Source organism: Malania oleifera, chromosome 6 (genome assembly GCF_029873635.1).
Source record: "Malania oleifera isolate guangnan ecotype guangnan chromosome 6, ASM2987363v1, whole genome shotgun sequence".
Lineage (NCBI taxonomy): Eukaryota > Viridiplantae > Streptophyta > Magnoliopsida > Santalales > Ximeniaceae > Malania > Malania oleifera.
In genome coordinates, this window is record NC_080422.1 from 81,339,867 (window position 1) to 81,355,295 (window position 15,429).

General features: G+C 37.0%; 1 protein-coding gene across 1 annotated transcript; it reads left to right on the forward strand.

Moving 5' to 3' along the window:
- Positions 1 to 5,653: 5,653 nt before the first annotated feature.
- On the forward strand, positions 5,654 to 6,309 carry LOC131157527 (uncharacterized). Its single transcript, XM_058111753.1, has one exon. The coding sequence runs from the start codon at positions 5,793 to 5,795 to the stop codon at positions 6,123 to 6,125; it is 333 nt and encodes a 110-aa protein (XP_057967736.1). The 5' UTR covers positions 5,654 to 5,792; the 3' UTR covers positions 6,126 to 6,309.
- Positions 6,310 to 15,429: the final 9,120 nt, after the last annotated feature.

Sequence of the window (15,429 nt, forward strand, 5' to 3'; positions counted from 1 at the left end):
TGATTAAATCAATTTAGTTGTATAATACTGAAATCGGTGTATATCCAAATTTGTGGATATATGGTTGGGTTTTCAATTAAGGATTGAAATACCAAAATATTTTTAAATACTCAATTCATCCCCCCCCCCCCCTCCCTCTTTGGATTACACCTAAATTAACAGCTAATGTTTCCTATAAGAAATAGGGACATATTTTTCAATCCTCAATCACACTTATACTAGATATTGAAATACCAAAATATTTTTAAATACCTTATCTGAAACTATAGAGTTGATCCATTAGACGTTCCCTATAAGAAATAGGGGCACATTTTTCTTTTAGCCTTTCTTTCATCAAGTCCCAATATTTTATAGGTCTATGACTTAGGAGAGCTTCTTATCTTTCTACATTTATCCAATGAAGTTTAGCTTGCCCGATTAATCTTATCTTTGCAAACCTCACTTGGTGTGGGTCATGCATTTTATACCAATCAAAGTATGAATCCATTTCAGCTAACGAATCCCAAAAAAATTGTGGATCCATTTGACCATCATATGTAAAGGCTTCGATTTTTACTCTTTTCATTACATCCATTTCTGGATCATGATTCTCCCTACGATATGGTCTAATTGGTTGGAATTCCTCTTTATCATAATCTTCTTCATTCCAATGTGGACGTAAAGGTCATGACGCTGGAATCTTTTAGGAGCATTTTGTCTGGGTGGGGGATGAACGGGAGGTCATTCTAGAGGTGGTTTCCTTTCTCTTGGATGATTGTTCGTTTCCCTAAAGTGGTGGGAAGCAAGTTCACTATCAACCTCACGTGGTTGTCCTAAATTCTCTGGAGGTGGGTTAGGAACTAAATTAGCTTCCAGCCTCTCTATTCTGGCAAGGGCATGAGTTAAGTCTTGAGTTAAGACTTGAACTTAAGCTTGAAGGTCATATAAAAGGGTATCATGTACTATATTAGTCATATGACCACTATAACAATTCCCACCTCAGGTTGCCATCAAAACATAACCACACAAGGGCAGGTGACTCACAGCTAAGGAAGGAAATTTTGGGGAGGCCATTTCAGCCAAAGGAGAATGGGGTTTGAGGGTTCGCCTAATCTAAACCTAGGCAATGATCCTAAGCTGATGTAGGACGTGGGAGGGTGACCTAGTCCTACTATTAACCCTCAAATCAACACATACATCAGAAACACTTTAAATTGAGAATTGTATCAACCAAACTTAAACAAAATAAAGTAGGCTATGTTTCACATGTTTAAGAATTTTGAAAGGAAATATAATTTGTTCTGGAATTCAATCTTAACGGTTCTTTCACAAAAGAATCAAGTTATATGTTGTAAAGATGCTATATCAATTATTCAAGAATATAAGTTCTACGTTAGCAAAGCAATATTCCTACAATTGACAAAGAAATAAGTGTATAAATATTGAAAGTTAAGTATCTAGATGACTTCAGTCGTCTGGACTTCAGAGTCAGTTGCCTGAAGAATTTAGAAAAAGAATTCCAGATTGGTAGTAGCGAGTCAATCAATTGAACCAATGACCTTAGTCGCCCGATGAATTTTAAAACAGAATTCCTAGGAGGCGGTAGCAATTCAGTTGACTGACCCCACAACCTCAGGTGCCTGAACTCCTATGGGTTCTGAAGAAAATGCAGGAATTCAAAGGCTATTTTTAGGCTAGGACTATGGGGATTCAAATAAAAGTTCACAATCAGTTAAGGGTTAAGAAAAGAACAATATTGCCAAAGAAATCGTTGGATGACTTGATTTGATTCACCACATAATCAGATCACACCGTAAACATCCTTGGAACACACTTTAAACAATTGAAGATGTAATCTATTGTATGTATGTGAAAAGTGACGTGGATGAAAGGGAAAATATGGTGGTGACATTGTTGGATAGACAGTGGTCTCTCACCACCAGGTCTCTGAAGAGATTGCATAGCCTCTCACTACACAATCATGAAGGATTGGACAAAGCTATTCAGCTTCAACGAAGGAGATACTCTTCAATATATTCAAAATTCAGACTTAGCTTACATTTTGTTCTTACAATAGAATTTAAAGCTAGCATGGGACAAGACATAAACTTAGCTAACATTTCCCATACAACCATGGGAGACAAGCTAATTAACTATAACAACTTACTGGACATATTAAATCCTACGCAACTTACTAACACTCACAACTTACTAAGACAACATATGCAAGCAAAAAAGTTGTCTTGCAACATTACAAATTAAATACAAACATAAGTCAAAAAGAAGACTCAATCCGTGTGGGGCCCACACGGGTCTCAAACTCAAACTTGAAATGGCATAACAACTTGGGTCTTCTCGTATCAAAAGTCTTCACAATACTCCATGTGCACCTGCAAGGGTTACAAACTAATGTGGACATCTGGTGGTTGTCCATGTGTCACTATGTCAGTGAAGGACAATGGTAAGGGCTGCTGATCCCCATTATTCAGAAATGCTCTTTCCTACTTGACTAACCTTGGTGAAGGAGTCAATTAGACTAACCATCCGAATATTAGATATATTGGCATAGGTAGTTTTGAGTTTGCGCCAACCTTCCTCGGCATTTTTACATCGAGATACAATTGGTTCTGATAGTCTAGTGACAGTTGTTTGGATACCAAGAAGCAATAGTCAATCTTGAAGAATCCAAGTTTTGTACTTTGGATCATTAGCTGGTGGGCATAGATGAGTTCCATCTACAAATCCCATGAGATCATACCCCAAGAAGAAGATTTGTCATCTGTGAGTTCTATATTGAATAGTTTCCTACGCTTGAAAGTTTGTGAGGAATAAGTGTGGATATATTGATTGAGACAACATGGGTATTTCCACTTGTGGACATAACCGTGACTTCACTTGATTTAGTCATAGTTGAAAATAGCGTGGAAAAAAAATTAAGAGAAGATTCTGAATGGGAGATTATGACTATATATTTGCACACGTGCAATGCATGGGCGAGATTGGATGTGTATGTAAGCAGGGGGCATGCGCTACAGCCACTTCAAATCTCAAAAACTTGAGATGTGTGGGCAAGTTGTAGAAACAAACAACATTGAAGATAACGATGACGGTAGCGGCATTGACGGAGACGAGTGCAAACGGTTGGTTCGATCAAATTCAATTAATTAACCAAAATTTTTAGTTAATGCTAATCCCAAACTAAATCGACTGAATTAGTTGTTGTAACCAGACCGTACCTAATCGAACCAACTTTTCGGATAATTCAGCTAACCGAATTTGGCCGAATAAATTTAAAATTAATTGTAAAAACAAAATATGATTGCAAATTTTGTTTTTAGCTTACCAATTCCAGCTTAATTAATAAAAAGGGTTTATTTACAAAAGGGATATTTTAAGATTAAACATTTAAGATTTAACATATATCATATATTAATATTACTAATTCATATTTAATTATTAATTAACTAGTAATTCGGGCAAATCAATTAACCAAATTAAAGATTCCCCATACTCGAACCAAAAATTGAATATCCGAAATTATCCAAATCTCAAGCCGAACCGAACCAAACCTATATAATAACTGAACCGAACCGACTGAACTCGATCATTTAATTCGGTTAAACCCGAATTATACTCACCCCTAGCATTAATAGTGTTCAGAAGTATAGATTTTAGGATTTAAATTTAGCAAAATTTTAGTACAAATTTTTTGTTCAAATTTACAAAAATACAAATTTAACATCTAAATTTCATATTTTCAAACATAGATTATAACTATGCAGGTTTTTGTGTGGTGTGTTGTCACACGATCCATTACACAATTTTATTTGTTCATGATAGGACAAAACTCCATGTTTATGTTTATGTATAGTCATTTCGTAATTATTAAATAAGCTTACCTTTAAATTAAAACTAACTAAAAGTAAGCTATAAGTCTAGCTAATAAGTATATTCAAATTCCTTTAATCTCAAATCAGCTTTTATAATTTTATTAAGAATTTAACTAATCGATTTGACTTGATTTATCATGAACTCAATGGGTACTTTAATGAACAAGTTTTAAATAAGTATATTCAAATTAGGGTCCAACTCAAATTTCGTAAAAATTAAATGAGCAATCTTGACATGATAAAATTCAATTCTAATTCATTTACAATCTTTTAATAAAAAAAAAATCTAATATGCTTGTAAGGTAGAATTGCCATAAGATGTCAAACGGTAGCATTTAATAAATTGACCCAATTGCCTTCTTAGACTTCTATCATGAGCAATTAATAACCATTCAAGTTGGGCTTATCTGTGTATATATTGTCATTCACCATTCAATTCACGAGTTAAAGTAATCCCTATCTCAATTATGAAACCATCCCAAAAAAATATAATACATTAACATTTTTTAGTTTAGGGCAAACGACACACATCTCCTGCGGAGTTTAGCAAAAAAAATATAACTTATTTTTGAGGTTTAAAAAATTTTATGTATCTTTCCTAAGGTTTAGAAAATTTCATAGACATTTTCTAACATTTGATTTTTATGACACTCACACCCTTTAAAAGAGTTACCTTTTTTTTACAAAATATAAAGAGATATTTGTTTCTTTTCGATAAACCTTAAGTGTTTGTTTGGATCAAGGATTTTTGTTAGGAAAATGAAAGAAAAGGAAAATAAGAAAGAAATTTTTTTTTCATTATATTTTTTTTCAGTAGCAAATACTACTAAAAATGAAAATTTATGTTGATATGATTAAAAGTTAAGAAAAATCAAATATAAATGGTGTATAAAATCATATTTTTATTGATTAATTTGGGATTTTTTTTTTGTTGTTTTCTTTCTGACTTTGCTCGATAACTAATAATATTTATGTGGACGTATAATATTGTAATGAGATGAATAACTATATAAAATGCTAGTTTCTTTTTTTTTCAATTAATATAAATAGAATAGGAATAAAGATCTTCTTTTTATTATGGAAATGCCATAAATAATATATGTATAGCCATTTTTACGGTAAAATTTATGAGCAGTTATTATTGTTATTATTTTTTTGGTTAGTTGAAATAATACTCACTTTTCAAATTCATTTATCTTAATAGTAAATTTTATTTTATAAACTATTATATTCCTACATATAATTATTTTATTTATTTTACGAATCAAATATAGCATCAAGCTTATAAATTCTCATTAATTTTATATTTAAGGTGAAAAAAACTCTATTAAATTCCGGAAAAAAAAGTGCTATTGATACTCCAATAATATCGTTAACACTCTATTTATTTTTTATTTATCAAATAACAGTTTACACTTAAATTTTGTAATTAAATGGAAAGTTTCCCCTTTATTTTTTACTTATAAAATGCAAAGAAATTAAAAATGAAATTATTATTTAATACATGATAAAAACAAACGGTTGGCGCAGGTGATATTTTTTAGAAAAAGAAAAAAATAAAGGAAACAAGATAGTAAATGACGCAGGAGATGAGCTTGATATCATCATCATCATAGTAATGATTTTGATTTTGGAAATTGGGCTGAACCCAAGTCACTCACTTTTGTTGAATGTTGGCGTGGCACACGCGCCTTCTCGATTCTGAACCATTCCTGGCCGCCGACGCACTTGAAAATTGAAATTAAAGTTCAAACCACTGCAGTCAGCCCTTTCCGCAATCGTACAAAAGTAGCTCCATGGAAATGCCAAAACCCAAAAGGGTCGTCTCTCTCATTTGTGACCACTCTCGCCTCCATTGAAGATATGTATTGAAAGAGATAGAGAGAGAGAGAGAGAGAGAGAGAGACGGAGAGGGAACCGTCCATGGAAGATTTCAGATCAAAATCATGTGGGGATGGAAGGATGGAGATGGAGAGTAGACCCTCATCGTATGGCTATGTGCAAGACCTTAGGTGTTACAGTGCTTCTTATGCACAAACCCAGATGGGAAACACTGAGATTAAGTTCAAGAAAGGCAAATCCATAAATGGGTCCGCCTTAAAAGGTTGGGGTTTCGGTGATCCTGAGCTGCAGAGGAAGAAGAGGGTCGCTGGCTATAAGGTTTATTCTGTAGAAGGCAAAGTGAAGGGGTCTCTGCGGAAGAGCTTCCGGTGGTTCAAGCAAAGGTGCGCCGACGTCGCCCATGGCTGGCGGTGACTCTTTACTCTAGGTATCTTTATCCCTATTCCCTTTTCTTTTCTTTTTTTTTCTTTTTCTTTTGTCTTTGCTCATTTTTTGTTCACTTCAGTTGAGCTGTTTTGTCAATTTTCAGACTTGTAAGTGTGGGCTGTTGTGAATTGTTCATGTATGATGTCTTTGATGAACTTTGTTGTTTTGTAAATTTGATTATCTAGGTGTTTATTGATGCCGTGGATCCTCTGTTTATGAAGTCAGCTAGATTCAAGTGGATTTCCGATTTTAGGATTAATGTTGAAGCTGATATGCTTTTGTTGAAGATTATTCAAATTAGCATTTGTGGATTATTGTCTGTGTAACTGTGTAAATGTGCCATTGAAGAGACTGCAACTTTGGGTTGGTTCTATTATTCTATAGACCATCTATTCAACTTATTTTCAGCTGTGTTTATAATCTATTGGTTCAATAGACTGTTTATTCAACATTTTCTAGAAAAAATAAAAAATAAAAAATTACAGCAGTGTGGCGATCTACAATGCCCTCAAAGAGGCTATTGCATCCTGCCCTTGGACTCCCCTACTCCTCACCGGGCGCAGAGTGGGGGAGAGTTAGCTATTTATTCTACTTAACCCTAATAGTTCTCTATGGTGACTGCTCTCTACAACTTGTTTGTTCAGCGAGTGGATTTGCCTCTTGGCTTGAGGTTCTCAATGTTGATTCTTAGCCCATGGAGGCCCAAATACCCACCTAGTGTCAAAGCCACAGCTTGAAATCTTGAAATATTTCTCTTAAGAAAGTCGTCACATGCAACCTCCTTTAGACTTTATGGAAAGCAACGTGTTAAAAATAAGGAGAAATCATCTATTTATTTCACTCTTCTTAATTACATGGAATAGTAGGTAATTATATACAAGAAAAAATTCTAATTTGGGACTACACAAATTTAAGGCTAGAATCAAGGTTGTCTCTTGATATAAGGGATTTACAATCAAGGATTTATTCCTAGAATCTCTCACGCCAACACTCCCCCTCAAGTTGGTGCATACAGGTCTCGCATGCCCAATTTGTCAAGTGAGTTGTAAAATATTCTGCTACATACAGCCTTTGTGAGTACATTTGCCAACTGGTCTTCAGACTTAACAAAAGGAAATCGAATTGTCTTATCCTCAAGATTTTGTTTGATAAAATGTCAGTCCACCTCCACGTGTTTAGTTTAGTCATGTTGGATAGGATTGTGTGAGATATCAATTGTGGTCTTATTATCACAAAATAGGTCCAACTCATAACTTGTGGCAAAGCCTATTTCAGTTAGTAATCTCTTAAGCTAGAGAAGTTCACAAAGACCTTTAGCCATTCCACGGAACTTAGCTTCAGCACTTGAGAAAGCCACCACATTCTGTTTCTTACTTCTCCACATTACAAGATTCCCGCCAACAAACATGAAGTACCTCGAGGTGGATTGTCAATCTGATATATTTCTTGCCCAGTCTGCATCTGTATATCCCTCAACTTTGAGGTGTCTGTTTTTTGAGATCATAAGCCCTTTCCTTGGAGATGATTTCAAGTATCGAAGAATTATGAGCACCGCATCCATGTGATCCTCACTTGGACAGTGCATGAATTGACTTACTACACTTATTGCATAAGCAAAATTAGGACGAGTGTGTGATAGATAAATAAGCTTTCCGACTATCCTCTAGTACCTTTCCTTATCTTTTGGCACGTGGTCTAGGTATTCTCCCATTTTGTGGTTTTGAACAATTGGTGTGTTTGCAGGTTTGCTTTCTAGTAGTCCCACCTCAGATTGAAAGTCTAGGACATATTTCCATTGGGAAAGAAATATACCTTGCTTTGATCTAGCAACCTCAATTCCCAAGAAGTATTTAAGTCCTTCAAGATTTTTTATTTCGAATTCAGTTGCCAAACACTCTTGGAGTCTTGATATTTCTTCCAGATCATCTCTTCTAATAATCATGTCATCTACATAAATTATTAGAGCTGTGACCTTACCCTGTTGATGCTTTAAGAATAGTGTATGATCTGAGTTGCTTTGTTGATAGCCATATTTCTTCATTGCCAAGCTGAATCGCCCGAACCATGCTCTAGGTGATTGTTTCAGGCCATACAAGGCTCGTTGTAATTTGCACACCACCTCAACTTCGGAAGTTGCTGTATAGCCTGGTGGAGCATCCATGTAGACCTCCTCCTCCAGATCTCCATGGAGAGAGACATTTTTTACATCAAACCGGTGCAATGGCCAATCAAGGTTTGCGGCAAGGGATAATAATACTCTAACCGAGTTTAGTTTTACTACCGGCGAGAAGGCTCTTGGTAGTCTACACCATATGTTTGGGTGTAACCTTTTGCTACTAGTCTTGCTTTGTATCGATCAATCGAACCATCTGCTTTGTGCTTAATGGAGAACACCCATTTACACCCTACCGTCTTCTTTCCTTTGGGCAATGGAACAAGATTCCAAGTTTTATTTTTCTACAGTGCCTCCATTTCTTCCTTCACGACCTAGGTCCACTTAGGACTTGTCAAGGCTTCATGAATATTGGTGGGAACACTACTCGAGGAGAGTTCGTGTACGATTGTCCTAAGTGGTTCGAAAATCCTTTTTGTAGACACATAGTTGGCGATTGGATACTTTGAGTTTCGTCCTCCAATGTTTGGAGAGTATCTATTTGGTGGTTTTCCATGATTATGCCTGAAAGGTAAAGTGTAGCCAACATGGATATCTATATCATTAGATTTTGAAGGTCTAGGAGTGTTTACCTCATGGATATTCTCAAGAGATGGGTCGTCGAGTACTCGGCATCGTGAGGGGGGTTTTCTATTTCAACTTTAGCTTCAGCTTCAAGTGATGTAGACATATCTCTGGAACCTATATCCGCTTTTGAACTCACACCTTTTATGGTATTGGGTTCCTCATTGACATAAATTTCAGTGTTGTGTTCGTTCGGCCAGTCAAAACTCAGCCAATTTGGCTGGTCATTATTGATCTCCCCCTGACGAGGAGAATTGGGTGAGGAAGAGAAAAATGTCTCAAACTCCAAAAAAGTGACATCCATGGTCACATAGGTGCGTTTTGTGACCGGATCATTGCATCGATACCCCTTTTGGTGTGATGCTTATCCCAAGAAGAGGCATCGAATGGCACACAGATCCAAATTCGTGCTCTAATTTTTATGAATGTGGACAAATGCGAGACATCCGAAAATCCCAGGAGGAAGCATCAAGATCGTAGGTAGGGGACCATATGTAGATAGGGTCTATAACGGAGACTTGAAATTCAAGACTTTGGAAGGCATCCGGTTGAGGAGATGTACAGTTGTAGCAACAACATCAGTCCAATGGTGATAAGCCCCAAGTAATAAGGCCTGAGCAGTTTCAAGAATATGGGGGTTCTTTTGCTCAACGACGCCATTCTGTTGAGGAGTCTGTGTGCAAGAGGTTTCATGGATAAGGCCATGATACTGAAAATAAGCCTAAAACAGTTGATTCGCTTACTCACCACCGTTATCCGATCGAAGAATCCGAATCTTAGCTGAGAATTGAGTTTGAACCATTGTGTGGAAGGATTGAAATGCTGTTAGTTCTTCGTTTTTATGTTTCAGTAAGTAGAGTCAAGTCATGCAAGTACAGTCATCTACAAATATCACAAACCAGTAAAAACTAGATTTTGTAGAAATTGGGAAAGGACCCCATACATCCGAGTGAGTTAAAGAAAAGGAACAATACTTTTATTCATGCTTAAAGGATAAGTAGCTCTATGGCTTTTAGCAAGAATGCAAGTCTCACATTTCAAATCAAATATTGAAATATTGGAAAATAAATCCGAAAACAAATATTTCATATAACTGAAGGACGGATGCCCTAACCGACGGTGCCAAGCCCAATCTGTCACTCTTTCTTGTCAATCGGAGGATGCATATGATATGCACGGCCCATACTGAAATCGTCAACATAATGGAGCTCTCCTTTCTTAGTACCACGCCCAGTGATCTCTTTGGTAAGAATATCCTAAAATAAACAAAAAGTAGAATACATTAGTACAAAACAGTTCAAAGCTTCAATAACTTGGCTCACGGAGAGCAGTTTATGGGAAAGAGGGGGAACAAGTAAAGTATTAGATAAGGATAAAGTGGGAGACAAATCCACGGTTCCTACCCCTATAACTGGAGATATGACCCCATTGGCGTTAGCAATGCAAGTGCGCCAGGGTTGAGATGTTTTGGAGAAATCATTTTCATCGAATGTCATGTGATCGGTAACTCCCGAGTCAAGTATCCACAAACTTCTGTCATCATAATGAGACGAACTACAAAGAGCAGTACCACAGTTACCAGGGTCCGAGATCGGTGAAACACCCTGGGCGATCTCCATGTAGTGCGAGTGAGAGTTGTTGGGCTTTGTCATGGGTGCAGCAGAAGGGGAAACGGCAGCAGCTTACGCAAAACAGCAGCAGCAACCTTTTCAGGCTGACAGACTACTGAGAAAGAGGAAGAAATGGTCCCAGTACAGATGCAGGATGAAGCCCAACCTTCTCAGGCTGACAGGCTTAGGAAAGGTAGCTAGACAAACGAGCTTCACCAAAGCCGTTCCAAGGTAAATAAGGGCAGCTTTACAAAAGTACCAATTGTATCATACTCAGATATCGGCGTGGCGGAGTAGTAGACGGCGTGAGGATCGAAGGTGAATCGCTCAGTTGAAGAAGTGAAACACCGTTAAGTTCAGATTTGCTGCCGAACGAATTTAAAATATGCTTCTCTTTTGGTGCAATGTAAAACTAATTAAAATTTATTCAAGAGACAGATTCACCAAACACAGTGCAGAACCTGAGAACTCTTCGTGGTTTTTTTGGGGGGGGGGGGGGGTTGCTGGGTAATTGCTGTTGGGCACACAAAACAGCAGCAGAACACTGTTGGGTGCGGCGCAAAGAACACAGATGCTTTGTCGGAGGGTGGGACACACAGAAACAGCAACAGAGCTCTGTTAGGTGCGGCGGAAGGAACACGAGTGCTTCGTCGGAGGGCTTGAATGGGGTACCGGCAAGCAATCCCTGAAGTCGGGGATCCAAGAGCAAAAAATAGTCGGGAATCAAAGAGCAATAGATCAGCCCGGTGCGCCAGGATTCCGGGAAACTAGAAGTCGAGGCACTCCAAAGGATTTGGATTTATGATCTTCAGCAGATGAAGAACACTTGTTGAAGCAATGGACGGCCAGATTCTTGACGGCTGTAGAATCACCGTCAACAAGTGCGGCGGCATAGAAGACACTGGTATGGTTAGGAAAAAACTAGGTTCAGAAATGGCTCTGATTCCATGTTAAAAATAAGGAGAAATCATTTGTTTATTTCACTCTTCTTAATTACATGGAATAATTGGTAATTATATACAAGAAAAAAATTCTAATTTGGGACTACACAAATTTAAGGCTAGAATCAAGGTTGTCCCTTGATATAAGGGATTTAGGCATTTATTCCTAGAATCTCTCACGCCAACACAACGAAGCCAAATCTACCCATGTTTGCACAAGGTATAGGAGCACAAATGAGCTCCATATTCGCTTGCTTGTCCACAAGATAGCTTCTCCAATGGTAGTAATTATTGAGGGGTCCTTGGGAGATTCCTTACGTTAGTAATTTATTTAGGAGCAGGTTTCCCAGTTCATTGGCGAGATCTTGGACTTGGCTGCAGTGGGCCTGAGATTATTTTCTCTTAGTTTTGGAGATCCTCTTCTTGTGCAGCTGAGTGGTTAGCATTAGCAAAGGGCTTAAGAGATAGACTTATCCTCTTCAAACATTCACTTATGCACTCTGACATGCCTTGATAGTTTTTGCATTATCGCTTGGTAGGTCTGTGCTCTATGGTCTGATTTTCTTGTACTATATCATATCTATGATCTGTCAGCCTATCTTATGACATGGTTAGATATCATAAGCATAGAGAAATGGGAGGGGAAGGGGAAGGGGAAAGAGAAGAGAGAGAAGAGGAAAATAGAGGAGGAGAGAGAGTAAAGAATAAGAGGAATAGGTGGGGAAGAGAGATTGCACGCGATAAAGGAGAGAAGCAAATATGAGAGGCAGGGGAGATGAGATTAGGCTCAATAATTCATCCGGCCTATCTGCCTATATGCACAAGCCTTTATTAATAAGCAAACAAAAAACCCTTGAGATAAAATGACCGAAATTATAAAATAATCCCAAATTCCCTAAATAACTAAAATATCAAAAAACCTCTCTATAAATAAAATACTTATAATATTCCAACTCACTAAAATCCCGAAATATCTTGATTTTGCACACGACTTCAATTCTCATTCCACCTCATATAGATATGGTGCTACTTTCAATCTCATTTCTTAGTGGATCAATCTTGTGGGTTTTTTTTTTTTTGGTGTTTTAAAGCAGGGTCCTTGTTTTTTTTTTTTCCATTGCTTCCATTATTTCATTTATTAGTTGGTCTGGTTTACAATCATTATCAAGTACTACAGAGTTGGATGAGATTTGCCTGCCTTTTATCTATGCAAAGCATTGTCTTCAGGTGTCTGGGCACTCCTTACCGTTTTATTTACCTATTATTTATTTTTAGAAGATATGCGACTGGGAAAGGATGAGGAACCCCTAAACTCTTGTATATGCGACAAACTATAAGCCAACGATGTAAGGGGACTTAAATTGCTCGAATGCGATGTAAAATAAGATCCCTTATCTATTCATTTTTAGAACGAAAATCTGTTTCCTGTAGCTCAAGTATTTAGAAGTTTATTTCTTTTTTTCATTCTCCAACCTTTAGCAAAAATTTAAGTGGTTTGCTATCATCTTGCTGGGAGTAGTGCTGAAGAATGCCATCTTCTGGTCCCAGGAGGAGGATCAGTTGGTATAACTGAAGTGTCATTGAATTAGAATGTGATCTATAGATGCCTCTGGCTGATGCACACGATACACAATTAACTAGAATTTTTTATTTTCCTTTTTGGTCAGGAAGAAACGAAACGGAACAACAGTGTAGGGCCATCCCCAAGCAACCTCAAGTTAACTATCTGTATCTGTGTGATTAAATTGCTTTATGGTAAGGACATCATTTATAAGAACATAGGAAGAACGTATATTGACATGGAACATGGATATAGTACGATACTGACAAAATGAGGATATGATATTGCAAGGATATGTTAGTTAATATTAAAATATATATATATATATTTAGGCATGTTTTTTTCCTTTTAGATGACAAATATGGAGGTAGTTTTAATTGAAATTGAAATAGGTTCCACTCATGCACAATTATCAATTGGACATTTAACAAATACAAACTATGCAATCATCAACCAATCTCCTATTAAAGGATATTGGTCCAACCACCAAAAAAAAAAAGACTGAGCTGTATGGCTGATGGTGGGCAATGGGTGATGGCTCATCATTTATAAAAATTAAAAAAATATTAAAAAAAATAAAGAGAGATTAAAAGAGTGGCATACTGGGAATTGTTTTTATTTTTAAATTTATTTTTGTTGTTGTTGTTGTTGAGGCAAAAGAGGGAGGGAGGAGAAAGAGGCTAACGATGGGCTCAGCTGAGCTCCAAGCTCAAACCGAAGAAGCAAGGAAGCCAGTGTTCTTCTTTTGGCAAGTTGCGAGTCATCTTTGCTTCAGCAGAGTGAGAATTTTGAGGGCTGGAGGTCCACTGATGGCCCACAAGGCTGGCTGGAGCAGTGGTGCTGGGGCCCCGAAGTCCAAAATCCCCCATATCAAAGAACCTCTTGACTCAGTCTCTCACTTCTCAAAAAATAAAAAATAAAAATAAAAATAATAATAATAATAATAAAAGGAATGTTTTCAAGCGAACTAAAGAGGCAACAAAAAAAGCAGTGTTTTGCTGCAAGGGTCCCAAAATGTCCTCTCCATGTAAGTGTCAGGGAGTGTCTCAGCCATGTCCAAAAATAAAACTAATTAATTAATTTCCAACATGTGTTGGGCAGGTGTACCAATATTTTAGGCTCTCAAAAGTGTTGGTGCTTCGTTGATAAGAACTAGCCACAGATTCCACACCAAGAAATCAGTCTAGCAGACAATATGAAACATATTAAATATTTGTGAAAAATAAATAAGAATCTCCCTCTCTCTCTCTCTCTCTCTCTCCCTCATGTGCAAATGTTCTAGTTATGTGGCCTGTAAACGTGGATAATGCACAAACTGACAATAATGAAATAAGAACTTGTGTTTCATGAATGTAAGAAGGAAGACCTTTAGGATTTCTGATGTCGGAGCTACCCAACTTGACTCCATTGTTATGTTTCTTTAGGATTTCTGATGTCGGAGCTACCCAACTTGACTCCATTGTTATGTTTCTTTAGGATTTCTTATGTCAGAGCTACCCAACTTGACTCCATTGTTATGTTTCAAGATATAAAAGCCTCGAGGGAATTTGTTTCCTTTTGAGGAACATAACATGATTAGAAAAGGATCACCGTTTGTTGATCAGGCTTAGGAAAACCAGTTTTGAGAGTAGACTTCATGATAATATGTGGCAGATGCCACAGTCAAAGAAAAAGATAATGCTCTCATCTCTTGAACTTGAGTTTAGGAAGGTATGATCTCCGAACAATGAGGGATATTGACATATCCCAAATAGATTGATAAGTGTGCTTTTGGACTGGAATTTTATTGAAAGTTTTGTAAGACTAGGAAGTATGATAATTTTTTTCTTTTTTCTGTTGTTATTGTCAATAAAGCTTCATCCCACTGCAATGTTCTTGAAATGTTTCTTGACCTAGTTTAACTTCAAAATGCAAAGCCTCTCTCTAGGAAAGAGATGATGATGTGATTTCTGTTTTAAATAGGGGAAAATAATATCTCAAAAAGGGATATTATTAACCATACTTTAATGTCAAGCTAAACAAGACAGTTCAAGTGAGAGTGGAGGCAAATTGGGTTGGTGGACAAACTTCAGTAGTAATGCAATATCATACCGGGAGCTTTTTGTTATTGAAGACTGTCTCTCTAAGTTTGGCTTGCTATTTTCAGTATTTTGTTTCTCATTGTGACTAAAAATACAAAACACAGGTCCTCTTGTTTATGTTTATCTGGCTGGCTGTAACTTTTGAAGTATGGGAGGGGACATGGGACCATTCAAGTGTTGTCTTTGGCAAATTGTATTTAAATGAGGTTGCTATGTGGGGCTTGGAATTCTTCATTTTTTTTAAGCTAGCATCCATGCATGGTCCATGGGCTTGTTCATCCAACTAATTATGGATGTCTGGTTGTAACCTTCACTTTTAGTTTGGAAGTATGAAATTTTGACCTAGATTTGGATTTTGTGTG

Bases quoted from the DNA above. Each gene is read 5' to 3' on its own strand.
- LOC131157527 (XM_058111753.1), top strand. From the start codon at position 5,793: ATGGAAGATTTCAGATCAAAATCATGTGGGGATGGAAGGATGGAGATG.